At 35.1% G+C, this 21,739-nt stretch overlaps 1 protein-coding gene and 1 long non-coding RNA gene across 8 annotated transcripts in view; one reads left to right on the forward strand and one right to left on the reverse strand.

Moving 5' to 3' along the window:
• Positions 1–1,693: 1,693 nt before the first annotated feature.
• abhd10a (abhydrolase domain containing 10, depalmitoylase a) lies at positions 1,694–13,510 on the reverse strand. Of its 7 annotated transcripts, none has more exons than XR_015490449.1 (6): positions 13,397–13,510; positions 10,290–10,473; positions 8,586–8,697; positions 6,731–6,868; positions 3,447–5,171; positions 1,694–3,265 (listed from the first exon to the last, which is right to left on the reverse strand). XR_015490449.1 is itself a non-coding variant. In XM_087252611.1 (5 exons), exons 1-5 carry the CDS (start codon positions 13,479–13,481, stop codon positions 4,830–4,832), a joined length of 861 nt encoding a protein of 286 aa, XP_087108737.1. In that variant the 5' UTR covers positions 13,482–13,510; the 3' UTR covers positions 1,694–4,829.
• Positions 13,511–15,128: 1,618 nt separating this feature from the next.
• Positions 15,129–21,739, forward strand: part of LOC147844515 (uncharacterized) — a 63,134-nt gene continuing 56,523 nt past the window's right edge. The window contains exon 1 of the long non-coding RNA XR_015492085.1: positions 15,129–15,391. This is a non-coding gene — a long non-coding RNA (uncharacterized LOC147844515). The remainder of the gene's footprint in view (positions 15,392–21,739) is intronic.

Below are 21,739 nucleotides of genomic sequence, written 5' to 3' on the forward strand. Positions count from 1 at the left end.
TTGAGTGGACGTTACCAATATGACGTCAATATGATTGACTGCAGCTGGCCACTCATCTACACTCATTAGCTAGCCAATCAAATTGATCCAAACTCACTATAAGTAGCCTAGCTAGAACTACTCCCTTATCTTTGTTTTTTCGAAGAAACCCCCCATCCACCCCTTCTCCTCCTTTACCAGCGGAGCTATCGAGAACCACCTGATCTCGTACTCCCCTCACATGCTCTATGGACCAGGCGGGAGCCCTGGGCTCAACTATCTCTGAGCTTAAGGTTCTCTCCCGGGACAGCATGCCAAACTTGCTAACAAGTTGTCAAACAATATCTAAGTGTGAAGTCTTGAAATATAGTGCTTTGAGATTTAAAAAATGAGTTCGGTTCAACTCATGAGCACCACAAAAACTATATAATCAAAACCTCTTACTGAATTTTGCATGACGTGAAACTAAAATGATTGAATGTAAGAATATTGGCACTGAAGCAACTCGATGCCTAACCACTACTTTATATCCCTCTCAGTAATGTGGGTTTTAAATGGTTTCCTTTTCGCATTAAATATTAATCGACACAAGACATTTTACAAAATTAATACAGTCTGGGACTGCAGATATAGATTGTGCTCACCTGCTCTTTATCCCCGTTGGTTTAGAGAATTACTGGGTTCAGTTGCCAGTCAGTCTCTTCAGATGTAAACATTTCTTGTCCTGCTGCCTTTTCCCAAATGGATGGAGGTAAAGTTGGGGCAGCACGGTGGCGCAGTGGGTAGTGCAATCGCCTCACAGCAAGAAGGCCACTGGTTTGAGCCTCGGCTGGGTCAGTTGGTGTTTCTGTGTGGAGTTTGCATGTTCTCCCTGTGTTCACTTAGGTTTCCTCCGGTTTCCCCCACAAGTCCAAATACATGTGCTATAGTTTGATTGGGTAGGCTAAATTGTCTGTAGGCGAGGCAGTGGTGCAGTAGGTAGTGCTGTAGCCTCACAGCAAGAAGGTCGCTGGTTCGAACCTCGGCTCAGTTGGCGTTTCTGTGTGGAGTTTGCATGTTCTCCCAGCCTTCGCGTGGGTTTCCTCCGGGTGCTCCGGTTTCCCCCACAGTCCAAAGACATGTGGTACAGGTGAATTGGGTAGGCTAAATTGTCTGTAGTGTATGAGTGTGTTTGTGTGAATATGTGTGTGTGGCTGTTTCCTAGAGATGGGTTGCGGCTGGAAGGGCATCCACTGCGTAAAAACTTGCTGTATAAGTTGGCAGTTCATTCCGCTGTGACGACCCCGGATTAATGAAGGGACTAAGCCGACAAGAAAATAAATGAATGAAATTGTCTGTAGTGTATGGGTGCTTCCCAATACTGGGTTGCAGCTGGAAGGGCATCTGCTGTGTAAAACAAAAATAAATAAGTTGGCGGTTCATTCCGCTGTGGCTAAGCAGAAGGAAATTTCATGAATGAATTAATCTAATAGTTTGGCAGGTTTTGGACAGCTTTTTGGCTGGAAAAAGTCAGCTATAACTGCAACACTGTTTATAACTCACATTTTCAAGTCTACATCTCAGAATTACGAGGAAAAAAGCCAGAATTACGAGATTAAAAACGTAGCATTACCTTAGCATTGCCCCACCACAGAATCCACTAATAAATATGTAGCCAAAAAACAAAAACAACAACACTCAGATAATAAACAATAACAAATAGCACAAACCTACCTTTTCCTACTGTCCACTTTAATAAACAAAAAGTTCTTTATTACATAGATTTATACATATCTGACAAACAGACCATACGTTTATATATTTTTTACATATTTAAATGTCTATTATGAACTAACATAAATGTGGTGCACAGCAACATGTGCATGATAAATGATATAAATAATATATAAACATACATACCGCTGACAAGAGAATAAAAGTGTAACAATGCATGCTGTAATCACCCTGTGGGAATAACTTACAAATTATGCGGAAGGCAACTTTTGTCACGACATAAATCACCGTCAGTGGGTGAATACTGACAACAAACAAATATAAAAGCACAGTTGGTGGTATAAAAACACTCAAACAGAGATCAAAAAATATATATATAGTATTTATCTATGTGTCAAGAGGAGAAACCAGGTGCTAAAACAAAACAAAACACACCAGGGGACAATTAACGAAATAATAAATATAAAATCTGCCCAACATGGAAAGCTCAAATGTGAAGAATAATCCACATATTAGGGAATATACATACTTTTTAAACTCCTACCATCGTTAAAAAGACTAGAAATCAGTGATAAATAAAATCAGAGGTAAGTTTCTCCTGGAAGGGATTAAATAATATAGAGACACTAAAAAACTACTGTTTAACACAGTCAAACCCTCAATCAATGGAAAATAAGACTAAGTACAAAACTTTGGAGACAAAATAAGGCCCTACATGTAATTGAATATTAAGAATGATCATTGCATAATAGGAGCCAGTGCTAAGAATCAATGCAAGACATGCATAGTTTGGATGCATAACAAAGGTTTAGAACTTTTATTTTGAAATTTTAGAGCAACACTTCACAATAAGGTCCCGTTTGCTAGCATTAGTTAACATGACCAATACATCTACCGCAATTAAGTTAGACGGATAGTATTTGGCTCACTGGAACATTAAAGAAGGTTTTTAGATGAATCTGTGGTGATTCTTATTAAGTCTATAGTTGCCCGGTTTTTAAAAATAAAAATAAACATATACAAGCAAGTAGAAATCAATCCCTTTGGCTATACACTTTTAAAACAGAATCGATCATCTATGTCAGTAAATTAACTGTAAAGTTTCATTTTAGGGTGAACTGGCCCTTTAATCTGCACTTTTACTGATAGATTTGTAAGACTGAAGGTTGTATCTGTTGTTTTTTTTAATTAACTAATGCATTAATTAGCATTAGCAACTGAGACCTTACAGTAAAGTGCTCCTGAAGTGTATTTATAATCGTCAGCTCTTGGCCCGTCAAAGCTCCTCAGTGCTTGTGCATGTTCTGACTTGGCACATTGCATCAGGTTATGAAGTGTTGGCTGCTTGGTGACAGAGAAAGATTTTAGGGAACAGCGATTACAATTTTGGCCTGTCCCTTATACAGTGTAAAAAGCGATAAGTTACTTTAGTTAAAAATAGCGAGGAAACCTGCTGCCTTGAAAACAACTAGTCAACTAATCACTTTAAAACAACAGGCTAACTCATGTTTTAAGTTAAGTCAACTAATTGCTTTAAAAGCAACAGGCTAACTCACATTTTAAGTAAAGTGAACTAATCACTGTAAAAGCAACAGGTTTACTCACTTAAGTAAAGTCAACTAATCACTTTAAAAGCAACAGGTTTACGCACTTAAGTAAAGTCAACTAATCGCTTTAAAAGCAACAGGTTTACTCACTTAAAGTCAACTAATTGCTTTAAAAGCAACAGGTTTACTCACTTAAGTAAAGTCAACTAATCGCTTTAAAAGCAACAGGTTTACTCACTTAAGTAAAGTCAACTAATCGCTTTAAAAGCAGCAGGTTTACTCACTTAAGTAAAGTCAACTAATCGCTTTAAAAGTAACAGGTTTACTCACTTAAAGTCAACTAATTACTTTAAAAGCAACAGGTTTACTCACTTAAGTAAAGTCAACTAATCGCTTTAAAAGCAGCAGGTTTACTCACTTAGATAAAGTCAACAAATCGCTTTAAAAGCAACATGTTTACTCACTTAAAGTCAACTAATCGCTTTAAAAGCAGCAGGTTTACTCACTTAAGTAAAGTCAACTAATCACTTTAAAAGCAACAGGTTTACTCACTTAAGTAAAGTCAACTAATCACTTTAAAAGCAACAGGTTTACTCACTTAAGTAAAGTCAACTAATCGCTTTAAAAGCAACAGGTTTACTCACTTAAGTAAAGTCAACTAATCACTTTAAAAGCAGCAGGTTTACTCACTTAAGTAAAGTCAACTAATCACTTTAAAAGCAACAGGTTTACTCACTTAAGTAAAGTCAACTAATCACTTTAAAAGCAGCAGGTTTACTCACTTAAGTAAAGTCAACTAATCACTTTAAAAGCAACAGGTTTACTCACTTAAGTAAAGTCAACTAATCGCTTTAAAAGCAGCAGGTTTACTCACTTAAGTAAAGTCAACTAATCGCTTTAAAAGCAGCAGGTTTACTCACTTAGGTAAAGTCAACTAATTGCTTTAAATGCAAAGGGTTTACTCACTTAAGTAAAGTCAACTAATCGCTTTAAAAGCAACAGGCTAACTCACGTTTTAAGTTAAGTAAACTAATCACTTTAAAAGCAACACTTGGGTAAAGTCAACTAAAAGTAAAGTACTCACTTTAGTAAAGTAAAACCTGCTGCTTTTAAAGCAATTAGTCAACTTTACTAAAGTGAGTAAACCCTTTGCTTTTAAAGTGATTAGTTGACTTAAGTGAGTAAACCTGTAGCTTTTAAATTAAAAGCAAGCAGTTTACTCACTTAAGTCAACTAATCACTTTAAAAGCAACAGTTTGCTCACTTTTTTTTAATTAGTCAACTAATCACTTTTTACAGTATACAAAGCTTCCATATGGCTTGAAAAGACTATGTAAGGAATAGTTGACAAGTCAAATAAACTTCTGGAAAATGTCAGCATCTGGTCACTGAACTAGTGTTCCATAACAAAACAACAAATAATAATATGGCTCTAGGATGAAATAAAAAAGGTTTCACTTTTGGTTGATTTCCCTGTCAACTGATTTGGCTTCTTTCACTTCACCACCTACCTCCAAACCATATTTCCCAGAAACCCGATACCTGTATATGCTGTTCTCTCTTAATCACTGTGTGTCTGTTATACCGCTCTCAGCCCAGTGTAGTCAATTTATCGATAAGGTCATCAATAGTGTACACCATGAGCTTGATGTCTTCTTTCTCAGACATGCGATGCTGGCCATGTTTACGCAGAACGACATCCACATCATTGCTGAGTACCCGTTCTGCCACCTGCATGGACACATGCCAGGGCACATCTGAGTCCTTGAGGCCGTGAACCAGCCGTACAGGACAGGAGACGGGGATGGGGCTGTGGAGGATGCAATGGTTTTCCGCCTCCTTCAGAAAGTCCAGGCTCAGGGTGTAGAAACCTTCTTCATTGTGCTTAGTGGGGAACTTCCAAAAGCCCTGTTCCTCTATCTCCTTCTTTGTCTAAGAAGAATATATTGGAAACAATTCAGTGTTCAAATCCAGTATAAAGAAGCTGCTATTTTTATTTATTGCTATTATTTTTAAATCTCGTAATTCTGGGTTTTTTCCTTAGAATTTTGAGATGTAGACTTGAAAATGTGAGTTATGAAGTCAGAGTTGCGAAATATAAACTCAATTCTGAGATGAAAACTCTTAAATGTGAGTTATGAAGTCAAAATTTTGAGGTAAAAAGTCACAATTGCAGGTTACAGGGATAATTATGAGCTAAAAAAGCATTGCAAGTCTGAGTTATAAAGTTAAAATTCTGTGATAAAAAGTTGCAATTGCAGGTTACAGGCAGAATTGCGAGATTAAAAAGTCTTAATTGTGAGTTAATTAGGCATTTCAAGCATACAGGATTCACATAATAATACACATAATATTAGAAATAATCCAGTGTTCAAAAAAATAGCAATTTTTTTGTTATTGCTACTTTTTAATCTCATAATTCTGCCTTTTTTCTCAGAATTGTGAGATATAGACTTTAAAATGCGAGTTTTAAAGTCAGAAATGCAAAATATAAACTCAATTCTGAGATAACAAGTCTTAATTGTGAGTTCTGAAGTCACAATTTTGATATAGAAAGTCACAACTGCGTGTTACAGGGATAATTTTGAGCTACAAAAAAGTTGCAATTTTGAATCATTAAGTCACAATTTGGAAATAAAAACACAATTGTGGGTTACATGGATATTTATGAGATAAAAAAAGTCAGAATAAAAAGGCAAAAATATAAACTCAATTCTGAGATAAAAAGTCTTAATTGCGAGTTCTGAGAATTGTGAAATTCTGAGATAAAAAAGTCGCAATTGCAGGTTACAGGCAGAATTTTAAACAATCCAGTTTTCAACACATTGCTATTTTTGTTATTGCTGATTTTTCATGTCGTGTTTTTTCTGTCTTTTTTCCCACAGAATTGTGAGATGTAGACTTGAAAACCTGAGTTATTGAGTTATATTCAGAATTGCAAAATAAAAACTCAATTCTGAGATTAAAAGTTTTAATTGTGATTAATGAAGTCGCAGTTGTGGGTTACAAGCAAAATCATGAGAAAAAAACGTCACATTTGTAAGTTAATTAGGCATTTGATGTTTACAGAATACACATAGTATATTAATATAGACTCATTTTACAACTCCCCTAGAGTTAAACAGTCAAGGTTTACCATTTCTTACTCCCTCCCGATCCAATCTTAATCTCCAGGTCTGGTGGGAGCACTTTTAGCTAAGCTTAGTATAAATCATTGAATCGGATTAGACCATTAGCATCTCATTAAAAATATAAAGGTGTCCTATAAAGATAATTTAGGTATACATAAGGATAATCGAATAATAAGACACCGGTATATATGTCATGAGCCTCAAACATTGTTTTCTAGTTCTCATGTAAATTCCACAAGTGTAAAAGTATGAGCGATAGTAAGAGTAATTTGTTATACTTACAATATACACAGTTTGTATTAAAACCCCAACAAACGGACTTGCTTTAATCATTTGATCTGACTTTGAAGGCTTTCGTACCTCTATAGGTAGTGCGTTGAAGGCTGTGACGAAGTGATCCGCAGCTGTTGAGATGCCCACTAAAGCAGCTGTTTTCTCAGGACGTGCGAGAGCAGCCAGCAGCATCAACCACCCACCCATGCTGGAGCCCACCAGAATCTGGAGCAGCGAAGAGAAGTCCATCAATAAATAAACACACACACACACATGTTTGTTTTTGTAAAAAGTGGGGACATTACATAGGTTTCCATTAATTTTATACGGTCCAAACCGTATATTATATTGCCCTCACCCCACCCCTAAACCCAACCATCACAGGAGACTGTGTGCAGCTTTACTCTCTGATTAAACTCATCCTGTAGGATTTATAAGCTTTTCGAGAAATGAGGACGTCACCAATGTCCTCATATTTCACCAGCTTTTTGTAATACCTGTGTCATACCCATGTCATTATACAGATTTGTGTCCTTATATGTCACAAAAACAAACACACACACACACACACACGTCCTCCACCAAACACTTGTCACAACCCTTTTTATAGAGCAAAGAGGGGCTGTGAACATGGGATACCAACCATATCACACCTGTGTTATAGACAGCTGGCCTGAAATAAAAGCAAACATGTAACCTTCTATCACCTTTTAGACATTTCCCTAATCAGTAATAGCTGAGTGTAACCAATATCTGCTGTTTCAGCATTTTTACACACGTTTTAGGGCATCACATGAAAAAAAAAATCAATAGATGTGCAGCAGTTTTTAAAATCAATGCAAGAACATTGGTTATGTAACGTTTACCTAACACTAATAGCTTAATAAACTACTAATTAGCTGTTTATTAATAGTTAGTAAGGTGGAAGTTGGGTTTAGGTTATGGCAAGGATCAGGGATGCAGAATAAAATGATACTTTATAACTACTAATGGCGACGCAGTGGCGCAGTAGGTAGTGCTGTCGCATCACAGCAAGAAGGTCGCTGGTTCAAGCCTCAGCTAGGTCAGTTGCCGTTTCTGTGTGGAGTTTGCATGTTCTCCCTGCGTTTGCGTGGGTTTCCTCTGGGTGCTCCGGTTTCCCCCACAGTCCAAAGACATGTGGTACAGGTGGATCGAGTAAGCTAAATTGTCCATAGTGTATGTATGTGTGTGAATGAGTGTGTATGGGTGTTTCCCAGTGATGGGTTGCAGCTGGAAGGGTATCCGCTGCGTAAAAAACAAAAATGCTGGATAAGTTGGCGGTTTATTCTGCTTTGGTGTCCCCAGATTAATAAAGGGACTAAGCCGAATAGAAAATGAATGAATGAATAATTACTAATGAACAGTTAATATCTTAATAATAGGCAGGTAATAAGCTAGTAGTTAATAGCATGAATTGTGAGCTAAACTAAAGTGTTTCCCACTATTCTGGTAGTCTTTGGGTATTTTAAGGAGAAAATCATATCTGGTGTGCCTTTAACATGCACCGGGCACATTGTTTTATCATAAAGTTCCTATTTACAGCTTTTTATTTGACTATGTTTTTGGTACCTTTCTGGGCACTTAACATCATGAGACCCTTACTGTCTATGGAAGATGGAGAGCTCCAGGATTTCATCTAAAATATCTTAATTTGTGCTCAGAGATGAATACAGATTTTAGGGCATTTAAACAAATTGAGAGTGAGTAATTAATAACAAAGTTGCCGTTTTTGGGTGAACTAACCCTTTAAGTATGATCAATAGGGTATATGCAGAAGCACATCCCTTCGGTAAGGCATCTATTTTCATTTTTTTTTGTTTTTAATTCAAGTAATTAAGCATATGCTTGTGAATAAATTGAATTCATTATTCATTATAAAATTCAAGACTCTCCAGTGCTGTTATTCCAGTAATCCACTAACCTGTGGGCCTTCTACTAGCTCATCCAGCACATAGAGCACATCCTTCTTCCAGGCTCCAATAGTGTAGTTCGTCAATTCGCCCTCAGATGATCCACAGCCAGAATAGTCAAACCTAAAGAAAGTGAAATCGTCGAAATGTGAAGAGTTACAATAATGTCAAGGAGGGACAATCTAGAGAGCAAGTGTGCCGCAAGCCTGCGTTTGAGTGAAGGTCTCGGCCGTCAGATCGCCCCCTGGGAGCTGGCTGCAGTACAAGTCATAAAGCTCCTTCGTGTTAATGAAGGAGACTTGAGCCCAAATAAAAAAATGTATTACACTTGCAATAAAATGTCCCGAAAAAAGGTTCTGGTCGATTAAGGCACTGGTTATTGTGCTGAAATAGGTGCAGATCTTCATTTTTGTAAACAGTTTGTTTTTAGCAGTAATTTAATGCTGGGCGTGTCATCGTGATTGACAGCTGTGATTGACAGTTTCTCAAAGCAGCGCGTCTGAGCTTCGGCAGGAGACTGAAGTGTTATTATTCGATTTCTGTGTTATTATACCATGACAAAATGAGTTCAGCAGTAAACTACAGTTTCTGACATACATGATCCTGGTGGAACACTGTTAATTCGCTAAGGTCAGGGCTTTTTTCGGGCTTTATTAGTTTGCTGATAAACGCCTAGCCACCCAGATAGCAAAATACACTCGGGCCAGTTCCGGCTAGATTCTCGCCTGCCGGAGACTTATCCCTCAGAGCTCAGACTGACTACCTCTGCTGGACCTACTCCGGATTCCTGGACTCACTGCCCGATTCCAGCCCGAGTCAATTAAGCCAGATGTGGCGGCTGAGCGAGCCGGCGCTGCCGCATGCGAGCCGGAATCAGCCCGCGACGCCGCAAGTAGGTTATGCGCTATGGCCCAGAGCTGGCGCGATTGAATATATAAAACCCTCATATTTGTTAACGTTATTACATCCATTTGTGTTGATATGATAGCAAACGCATGCTGAGAAGTTCGGGGGGCGTGGTTGATTTTACATAAAGCGTTTGGTTGGAAGCTCGACTCCGCTCATTTTCGCGGCTCCTCCTCTGGCTCCATCAGACAGTCCTTCTGCGGATGTCAAGGCTCCAATTTCAGCAGTCTTTTGCGACAGTTTGTGCCCGTCAAGTAGGCGTTTTGCCCTCAAGGCATTCAATGGGAAAAGGGGCTGTCGCGTCGTCCATATTTTTTACAGTCATTGCTAGAGACCCATGGAACCTAATGCCTGAGACAAGATGAATGCGGGTAAGGCCGGAAACATCTTACAATTAATTTAATAAAAACAGATATGCTAGTATTCAAATCTAATTTGCATCTTTGGATGAAATCATAGCTACTGACTATCACATAAACTTTTTTCCAAACGATGGAAGTCAATGGATGCCAGCAAGCAGCATGTTTCCAAAAATCTTCTTTTGTGTTTAACAGAAGAAAGAAACCACATGAGGAAAAACAAATGATGAGGAAAATTGTAATTTTTGGGTGAACAATCCCATTAAATGCTTGTGGAAGTGGCGCTTCTTCTTGGATTTGCTTTGTAAAAGATGTGGTGGTCTCAGCAGTTCAGCTGGAGGTTGGCAGATCATTTCACCATATAGGAACAGAGAGACTGAAAGTACTGGAAAAAGACTTTGTGCACAATTTTGAAAGAACTACGAGGCTTTTAGCGCCTCTAGTGATTACCTTAGAAATGAGTGCCCTAAAGACCTGCAGAACTCCTCTAATGCTTCTGCTTTCTGTCCACCCATGTGTGAGGCGAAACCGGGCAAGAAAACCACACCAGGACTCTTCCCTTTCAGCTTTCTGTAGGCCAGCTTTGGCAGATCGGCTCGTGTTGCATACTGAATTGTTGTCTTGTGGCGAACACCTGAAACACACAGGGAAAAATGGTTTAATGAAAGTCTTTTTATAGTCTGTGATGGGTGGCACGGTGGCTCACAGCAAGAGATCGCTGGTTCGAGTCCGGGCTGGGTCAGTTGTCTTTTCTATGTGGAGTTTGCATGTTCTCCCCTTAGTTTCCACCTAGTGCTCAGGTTTCCCCCACAGTCCAAACACATGCGCTATGGGTGAATTGGGTATGCTAAATTGGCCATAGTGTATGTGTGTGCATGTGAGTGTATGGGTGTTTCCCAATGCTGGGTTGCAGCTGGAAGGTAAAAAACATATGCTGGATAATTTGCCGTTTCATACCGCTGTGGTGACCCCTCATGAATAAAAGGACAAAGCCGAAGTAAAATGAATGAATGATAGGTGCTTGTTAGATTAAGTAGTGGACATTTAGGCAGAACCTGCAAGGTAAAATGTTACTGATATTATTTACCCACACAGTACATTCAGAATTAAAAATGCACCAATATGGAAATGTCATCCAATACTGATAACTGTTTATATTTAGGCTCAGTTGGCGTTTCTGTGTGGAGTTTCCATGTTCTCCCTGCGTTCGCGTGGGTTTTCTCCGGGTGCACTGGTTTCCCCCACAGTCCAAAGACATGCGGTACAGGTGAATTAGGTAGGCGAAATTGTCCGTAGTGTATGAGTGCGTGTGTGAATGTGTGTATGGAAGTTTCCTAGAGATGGGTTGCTGCTGGAAGGGCATCCGCTGTGTAAAAACTTGCTAGATAGGTTGGCGGTTCATTCCGCTGTGGTGACCCAGGATTAATAAAGGGACTAAGCCGACAAGAAAATGAATGAATGAATGTTTATATTTGGAGGTCAATAGGTGATATAAAAGCCGACACGTATAAATATAACATTTTCAGATTATTCTGAATGAAAAAAAAACAAAAGGCCAACACATACAGAAAACTGTTTTCATTTTAAAACCATAACAAAGTTTGAACCGATCACTAAACGTTATTAATTAACTATTCATTTCTATGGCCAACTTACTTTTCTATAATTTTTTTTAATGTCAGGGTTAAAAATTGACCTAACATGAACTGCTACTTCAAGTGTAGCAAATGCATACAAGTGTTCAATAATATAAAAAAAAAAATACATAAATATAAAATTATCTGATTTGCTGAATGAAAACAGGCCAACACATACAGAGAACTACTGTTTTTATTTTAAAACCGTAAAGTTTTATTCTAAAAACCTTAAAGTTTGAACCGATCACTAAACGTTATTAATTAACTACTCTTTTTTTTATGGCCAACCTACTTTCCTATCTTTTTTTTTTAAATGTCAGGGCCTGAAATTGACTTAACATGAGCTGATACTCCAAACTTCTAAAATTTAGGACCACATGAGTGTAGCAAACGCAAACAAATGTTAAATAATATAATAAAAATTTATAAATAAAAAATTTTCAGATTTTTCTGATTGAAAAAAACAAAACAAAATGCCAACACATACAGAGAACAACTGTTTTTTTTATTATTTTAAATCCTTAAAGTTTGAACTGATCACTAAACATAAATCAAGTGAAGTTTATTCATAAACTAATTTCGAGAGGACCACGTGCTTATGATTTATCACGGCCGGTCTCGCATTTGCTATCAATATCTTCCAATCATACGAGCCCTAAGCTACTATAAATAACTAAAAGTTTTCAGTTCACTTTATCTTCGTTTGGAAGAAACCCAAACGAAGATACTACTATAGCTAAGCTACTATAAATAACTAAAAGTATAAATAACTTTTATAAATAACTAAAAGTTTTCAGTTCACTTTATCTTCGTTTGGAAGAAACCCCCCTTCTCCTCCTTTACCTCTGATCGGGCGACACGGCGGCCCAGTGGTTAGCACTGCGAGCCCCACAGCAAGAACACTGCCGGCCCTGGCCCCACAGGACCGGTGGGTGTTTCTGTGAGGAGTTTGTATGTTCTCCCCGTGTCCGCGTGGGTTTTCCCCGGGTTCCTCCCACCATCCAAAGACATTCAACATACATAACAACCAAGCATTTATCTAACCCCTCGTGTTCCCTTAGCTACCGCAGCAGGGGAATTCTGAGATCCACCGAGCTCAGGCTCCCCTCTCGCTCTGCCAAATGGGAGGAAGCCCTGGGCTCGAGGAGTCCTTAAGCTCGGGGCTCTCTCCCGGGACAGCATGCCAAACAAGCTTTTACAAATCATCAGCTAAGTGTGAACTATTGAACTACTCATTTCTATAGCCAACTTTCTTGTGGGTGGGGCTGCACGGTGGAGCAGTGGATAGCACGATCACCTCACAGCAAGAAGGTCGCTGGTTCGAGCGTCGACTGGGTCAGTTGGCATGGGTTTCCTCTGCGTGCCCCAGTTTCCCCCTTAACTCCAACGACATGTGCTGTAGGTGAATTGGGTATGCTAAAATTAACCATAATGTATGTGTGCGAATTAGAGTGTATGGATGTTTCCCAGTGATGGGTTGCAGCTGTAAAGGCAGCCACTGCATAAAACGTGCTTTCATTTAATATAAAACCACCTTCAGGTCAATTTACAAAACCACTGCTATACTATTATTATCATCATTAATGTTGTTAATAAAAACAATTTAACCTGACAGTTGTAGCTGATGTCGTTTAGATAAGAGATCCGAAACAAACGATTTCTCCTTTGGTGTGTCAGCCATATCCATTGCAAGTTATTCCTAATATTACTGCAGGTTATTGTAGTTTTCCTCTTTTTTAATATTTTCTCTTTAGCGGAGTTTAAGCTTTAATTTCTAACTAAAAAACGACAAATTACATCAACGCATGAGCTTTATGTTACAATGCTAGTGAAACCTCCATGGTGTTTGATTAGCCACTCCTCCAGAATGACGCCCCCTGCATCCCTTGCATAATCGCGTTGTGTAAAGACTCTGCTTACCCGTTAAAATGTGCGGGAGAGCTGTGGATTTCCGGAGGCTTATTTTAAGAACATTTGAGCAATGTCTGAACACCACTGATGCCATACTGTCCCGCTGTCTGCGGAGACGCTAACGTTGACACACAAGCCTCCAGTCTATTCTGAATACTGGCCTGATTCCGCAGATCACCGCCACCTGCTGCTGTGGAGTAAGTACGTTTACAATAATGTCATTTAAATCATTTGTAACTACTTTATGAACACTTATTATAATTATATAAAGCTCATTTGTCATTTAAATCATTTGTAACTAATTTATGAACACTTATTATAATTATATAAAGCTCATTTTAGTATTATTATTTAGATAATTATTAAATCAAAGGACAATAATGTCATTTATATAATTTATTACAATTAATTTACATTTATTATAATTATGTCAAGCTCATTTTGATATTATTATTTTAAGAATCAATAAAGCAAAGGACAATAATGTAATTTATATGACTTTTTACATTAATTTACATTTATTAAAATTATATCAAGCTCATTTTAATACTATTAGTTTGAGAATTAATAAAGCGAAGGACAATAATGTCATTTATGTTATTTTTTAAATTAATTTACATTTATTATATTTATATCAAGCTCATTTTAATATTATTATTTAGAGAGTCAATAAAACAAAAGGCAACAATGTAATTTATATATTTTTTACACTCATTTACATGTATTATGATTTTATCAAGCTCATTTTAATATTATTAGTTTGAGAAACTACAAAGCAAAGGACAATATTGTCATTTGTATAATTTTTAATGAATTTATATGTATTATAATTATATCAAGCTTATTTTATTATTATTATTTTAGAATCAATAAAACAACAATGTCATTTATATATATATATATATATATATATATATATATATATATATTTTTTTTTTTTTTTATTTTTATTATTAATGTACATTATCAAGCTCATTTTAATATTATAATTTCGAGAATCAATAAAGCAAATGACAATAATGACATTTATATCATTTTTTAAATTCATTTACATTTATCATAATTATGTCAAGCTCATTTTAATGTTATTATTTTAAGAATCAATAAAGCAAAGGACAATAATGTAATTTATATAATTTTTTACATTAATTTACATTTATTAAAATTAAATCAAGCTAATTTTAATATGATTATTTGAGAAACAACAAAGCAAAGGAAAGTATAATATATTAGTGATTTGTTTTATAGAATCACCAGTGAAAACAAAAGTGGATAGTCTTCTATATAAACATTGTAGGGGTTAGACTATATATTAAATCAATTTCTAAAATGATTTTTTTAAAAACATGCCTTAAAATGCTGAAATTATGAGATAACTGCATAATTTAGGTTTATTAAGTCATAATTTTGATTAAGTAAGTCATAGAGTTTATAATTAATTTTTATCTGATAATTTTGGTTTTCTAAGGCATTACTTTTTTTTCTTACCAGGCAAAAAAGGGCTTAACTCTGGCTTTATAACTCAAAATATAAATACATAAACATAACTGTCCAGGCCTGGTTATAGAGCGCTAGCTTATTTTATGCTGGTTGTAGTTTTCATTTAAGTTTATTCAAACAATAATGTGGTTTATATATGAACTCTCACCTACTGTATATATATATATATGTGTGTGTGTGTGTGTGTGTATGTGAAATATATATGTATGTATGTATGTATATAAAGGATGATACATAATGTACAACGAATTTAATATTATAATAAATTATTTTATAATAAATCATTATCTTTTTAATTCAACTTAGAAAAACATAACGCTGCCTAAATTTAATTTACTTTTTTAATGCCACTCAAAATGCAGTTCAAATATTTACCATAAGATGGCGCTGCAACTCCACTGCACAAGAAAAACGCTTCTCAAACTTTATCTGGCTCACTGATGTCCTAGGAGATGTTGCACCGGCAAAGAGAATTACAGCCAGCTTATTAACGCTCTAAATCAGGTAACGATTTCACCTTCATTTCCCTGTTAGAAAATAAGTGTTTGCGGATTTAAGCTTTAGCCAACGTGAGTCGATCCAATATAGTATGTTGATTTATTACTGAGGATCAAAATTTGCCTTGGTTATAGTCAACCGTTAGGAACTAAGTTACAGTTGTTTTCAAGTAACTAAATAAACGGTTAATTTCCGTATATGCATAAACGGAAGCTGCTTATGTTAACGCTGGTTGGCTGGTTTTAGCTGCTCGACTAGCCTGGTTTTAAAATGGTTTTGGAAATTTCCAACCTGATTTCAACAAATTCCAGCCTGGTTTAGCTGGGCAGGCTGGGAGATGACCAGCTAAAACCAGTTTGACCCACCTAGCCAGGCTGGGAGACCAGCCCAAACCAGCTATGTTCAGCCTAAACCAGGCAGTTTAAGCTGGTTTTGGAAATGGCCAAAACCCCTCTAAAACAAGGCTGGTCAACCAGCTAAAACCAGCCACATGTCATCCGTATATGTCATTTAACAATTTTATAGTTCACCTTTATTGTGGTAAAGGGTGTAATTTTGTTAAGGTAAGATTATATGCTAATCATTCTGACAACCTTATTATTGTTCATAGATAGTATAAACAGGGGACGTCAGAATTATTCGCCCCCTTTGATTTCTTTTTTCTTCTCTTTTTCAAATATTTCCCTAATGATGTTTAACAGAGCAAGGATTTTTTTTTTCACAGAATGTCTGATAATATTTTTTCTTCTGGAGAAAGTCTTTGTTTTATTTGTTTTATTTCGACTACAATAAAAGCAGTTTTAAATTTTTTTAAACACCATTTTAGGGACAATATTATTAGCCCCTTTAAGCTATTTTTTCCGACAGAACAAACCATTTTTATACAATAACTTGCTTAATTACCTTAACCTGCCTAGTTACCCTAATTAACCTAGTTAAGGCTTTAAATGTCACTTTAAGCTGTAAAGAAGTGTCTTGAAAAACATCTAGTCAAATATTATTTACTGTCATCATAGCAAAGAGAAATTAAATCAGTTATTAGAAATGAGTTATTAAAACTATTATGATTAATATTTTTTCAACACTTTATACAGCTTAAAGTGACATTTAAAAGCTTAACTAGGTTAATTAGGTTAACTAGGCAGGTTAGGGTAATTAGGCAAGTTATTGTATAATGATGGTTTGTTCTGTAGACTATCGGAAAAATATAGCCTAAAGTGGCTAATAATATTGACCTTAAAATGGCTTTAATAAATTTAAAACTGCTTTTATTCTGGCATTTATTCTTATTTTATTATATATATATATATATATATATATATATATATATATATATATATATATATATATATATATATATATATATATATATATATATATATATAAACAAAACAACAACTACTACAGGAGTAGAAAGTAAAGTAAAAGTAAAAAGTAAAGTAAAACAACAATTATAGGAGCATGAACAGGTCACCCAGTTTTCTAAAACTGTAGGGTATATTGAACTACAATACAACACAGTTTACTGTATTAAAAACTAAAGTATACTACAGTATTTATTACAGTTTAACAGTTCACTACAGTATTCTATTAGCATTTATTAGCAAAGAGGTATAAATACTATAATATATGCAGTATAATACACTTTATAGTGGTTAAGAAACACTGTAGTATATACTATAAATTATTACAGTATTGTTGAAGTTTGAATCAATGCACAGGTTTAAAAGATATCAAAGATACAGTCAGAAAAAAATACCCACATGAAAATGTACTGTAGTAACTTACTGTAAATACTATAGTATTGTGGACCACACCTAAACTGCTGTAATAAATGTAATTGTACAACTCCTTTTGTAAAACAACTATAGGAACTTAAAAAGATTACCAAATACTGTAGTTTTCTAAAACATATTATAGCACACTTAAAACCACCAGAGTTTACTGTGGTAAAATCTAAAGTATACTACAGTATTACAGTTTATCAGTTCACTGTAGGTCACTACCATATGCTGTAGCATTCATCAACAAAGAGTTGTAAATACTATAATACATACAGTATATTACATTTTACTCTAGTATGGTTAAGAAACACTGTAGTATTTACTATAAATTACTATAGTATTTTTATTTAAGTTGTACTGTAGTAACATTTAGCAAATATTGTAGTGTTTTTGAGCCACACTATAGTAAAGGTAATTGTATTGTAACACAGTATGTTATTGTAAAACAACTGTAGGAACTTAAACAGATGACCAAATACTGTAGTTTTCTTAAACTGTATGGTATATTAAAGCCTACTACAATACACTACAGTTTACTAGTAAAATCTAAAGTATACTACAGTATTTAGTATAGCAGTTCACTGTAGGTCTCTACAGCATTTAAGAGTTGTAAATACTATAATATAGACATTGGAATACACTAGTATGGTTGAAAAACACTATAGTATTTACCATAAATCACTATAGTATTTTTCTTCATGGGGATATCTCTAGTTTAGGCCTGAAAGAGAGGGTATAATCTAGAGAAAGAGAGAGAGAGAGCGCCTGGTGGAAAAACTCCAACTAAATTCACAAACCCAGTCCCAACATATAAAGACTAAAGAAATAGAGAAGATTAGAAATATAAACTCAATTGGCAAACTAAAGTACAACAAATAAAAAAGTTAGCATGCTTCCACCAGATTAAACCACCAGCCCCGGTCAGAGAAAGCTGATGAGCCGGTACCGTCTGAGTGGACCCAGTCTGAGTGTGGAGACGGGCCCAGCTACAAGTGTAGCTGGTGGAGCCCAGAGCTCAGACTGTGTCCACACTGCTCTGCTGGAGTTGTGGAGGATGAGCTGCATTTCCTCACTCACTGCGGCAATATCAGAGATGCTTACTTAACACACATATCTCTAATTAAACCACAATTCCAGCAAGCCACAAATACTGAGATACTCCATTGTATTTAGGGAGAAAATGAAAAGTGTCTGCACCTAGCTGCAAAGTACGTGTCCTCATGCCACCATATGAGAGAAAAAGGCTGAACTCCCTTATTAAAGCTCTCTGTCCTTATCAATCATTATTATACACTTTTATTAATCTTTTTCTTTAAATAAATTGTTTATTGTGACAACTTATATGTATAATATAACGATATATATATATATATATATATATATATATATATATATATATATATATATATATATATATATATATATATATATACACACACACACACACATACATACATACATACATACATATATATATATATATATATATATATATATATATATATATATATATATATATATATATATATATATATATATATATATATATACAACAGTTCATATATATACAAAAGATGCTTGCTCAACTGTTTAACTGTCAGCTTATGATTTGAATCCAACGCGGAAGAAAGTAGTTCCTCATACAAAAGGGTTTTTGAGACTTTCCATGTTTGATTTTGTTTTTATATACACAATATACTTATAGTTTATATACTCAAACTGTTGTATAAACGAATATGACACTCATAGCAGTGCGATTATGGCTGTATATCGGCACTGGTGGGGGCACTAAGGCACAAGGCCGCAACGCACGCCTCCCACCAGTGCCGATACACAGCCACATCGCACTGCTACTCGTGTGATATTGCTCATATATATATATATATATATATATATATATATATATATATATATATATATATATATATATATATATATATATATATAAGTAATAATAAAGAAACACACACACACACATATATATACATATATATATATTACTTATATTTATTTTATCTATATGGATGTTCTGTGTTTTGTTATTACTCTCTTCTGAAGTAGAAAACCTGGCTCTGCACATTTCAATATACATTTTGTTATTTAAAAAAAAATGATGTTCACTGCGATCTGATGATTTCCAGGCGGCAATCAAAAGCTCTTGAAAGTGACACGAGCTGCGTTAATGACGTTTCCATGTCTCACTAATACACTACGCCCACTCTCAGAAGTGTTTGTGAGTTAATGTGGTTTTTCAAACCAATCTGCTGCATGCCGAAAATGATGATGAGGGTGATTTTTCTTATTTAAGTTATAAAAGTAATATTTATTTAAATATTAATACTTATTAACAATACTTGTTAATAATTAGAGCATGGTTACAAATATTAACACACTGTTCTATTTATTATGTCTCATTACGTATTTTCTAGTATTTTTTTAATGTAGTAGCGTAGGCTAATAAGACTGATTTGTTCAAGGTGTCTTTTTTTAATTATTAACTGTAAAAAATGCTGGGTTTCACACAACTCCTTCATGTTGATTCATATTGATTAAGTTAATTTAATTGTTTTTACAAATTTAAGTGGGTTGAACATAAAACAATTAAATTGCCAGTAAAAATATTTTTCTTTTGAGTGTTTGGTTTTAACAATACAATTATACCAATAACAATGATATTGAATGACATCAAGTAAAATAGTAAAACAGGGAAACAAAGAAATGTAAATAATAAGAAAAAAAAAATAATAGTAATAATAAAATAATAAAAAAAACAAAATACAGAGGCAAAATGATCAAATTATGGCCTACACGCAATATATATATATATATATATATATATATATATATATATATATATATATATATATATATATATATTTTTTTTTTTTACTTGTTTAAACAACTTATTTAAAATGAGCTGAAGCAACACAACTCTTGAGATTTCATTGAGACAACTTAATTTTTTATGCTCAATCCACATAAATTTGTTAAACGTGTTAAATTAACTTAAGCCATACCTGCCAACACTCCAGTTTTTCCCGGGAGTCTTCCGTATTTCAGACCCATCTCCCGCCACCATCCCATTTTGTTATTTCTCCCTGAAAACTCCTATAATTTCACCATCCCCCCTACCAGTCCTCAGCTTTTTAATACAGTTCCGGGTCGCCACTTTGTAGTATCCTATTGCAGCCGCTGCCCGAAACACACTCCATAGAAGAGTTACTAACACCACAGTACAGTAACTAACTCACTGGTTCTCAGAGTTATTCAGACCTCTTCTCCCAGATTTTCAGTGACAAATATTGGCGATGACTTAATCAGTTTTAATCAGGGACAACATGAATGAATTGTGTGGAACCCTGCATTTTTTTACAGTGTATACTATTTACAAAGCCCCTATAAAGTTTTACAGTTTTTACACTTTTTGTTACTGTAAACATTTTGTAAGGTAGTAATTAAACAATTTAAATCACATAACAAGAAAGCAGTTAAAACTTATAGAACATTTGCTTTATGTAATATTCGGCATTAGTTTGTATTCTTTTTTCATGTGCCCTCTCTCAATTATTTATTTTTATTTTTTATTGTTTCTTCTTTTTCTCTCATTATCTTTCTCTTTGCTTTACGATTTACAATTGTCATATTTCTCTTGTTGCAAAAAAGTAATAACTTTACTGTCGGTTGTATTTGCATTGTAATTGCCAGTTGTTATCGCAATAAATAATAATAAAAAAGCAGTTTAAGTCACAAAGAAAATTCTGCAAATTAGGTAATGGCGAAGACAATTTACATTTGTGTATATAACATTTAGTGTAAAAGGTCAAATGAAAATTGCCACACTGCCACTTTAGCTCTCAAATTTTTTTGTTATTTTTGTTTCGACCTACATGGTGTTCATCAGGTTGATGAATATTTATAATATAAATATAATATTTACCCTGATGATGATGGTGATGGGTTTTTTTTTAATTCTGTATAACACTATAAAGAAAACAGTAAAAGAGAACAGTTCTTTTACACAATACCAACATTGGATAAACAAGAAAGAAGAGCAAAAGCAAAACATTTAAATACATTAAAAAAATAAATAATAATATATATTTTTTAATTATTATTTATTCACTTTCCTTCGGCTTTGTCCATTTATTTATCAGGGGTCGCCACAGCGGAATAACCCGGCAACTTATCCAGCATGTTTTATGCACAGAAATAAAGCTGCAGGTGTCACTAGGGCAGTACCTTTTTGAAAAGGTAGCTAAAGAGTCCCCAATGGTACCTAAAAGGTGCATATCGGTGGCCAAATACACCTAAAAGTACCTTTGACCTACCATTATAGACCCTTCAGGTACAAATATGTACTCCAGTGACAGTGTTTATTTCTGAACCCAATAGTGGGAAACACACACACACACCATGGCCAATTTAGTTTATTCAGTTAATCTATAGCGCATGTGTTTGGACTGTGGGAGAGCACCCTGAGGATTCAACACGGTGAGAACATGCAAACTCCACACAGAAATGCCAACTCACCCAGCTGAGGCTCGAATCAGCGACCTTCTTGCTGTGAGGC

The sequence above is a fragment of the Danio rerio genome, chromosome 5 (genome assembly GCF_052040795.2).
Source record: "Danio rerio strain M-AB ecotype USA chromosome 5, GRCz13ab, whole genome shotgun sequence".
NCBI classification, from domain to species: Eukaryota; Metazoa; Chordata; class Actinopteri; order Cypriniformes; family Danionidae; genus Danio; species Danio rerio.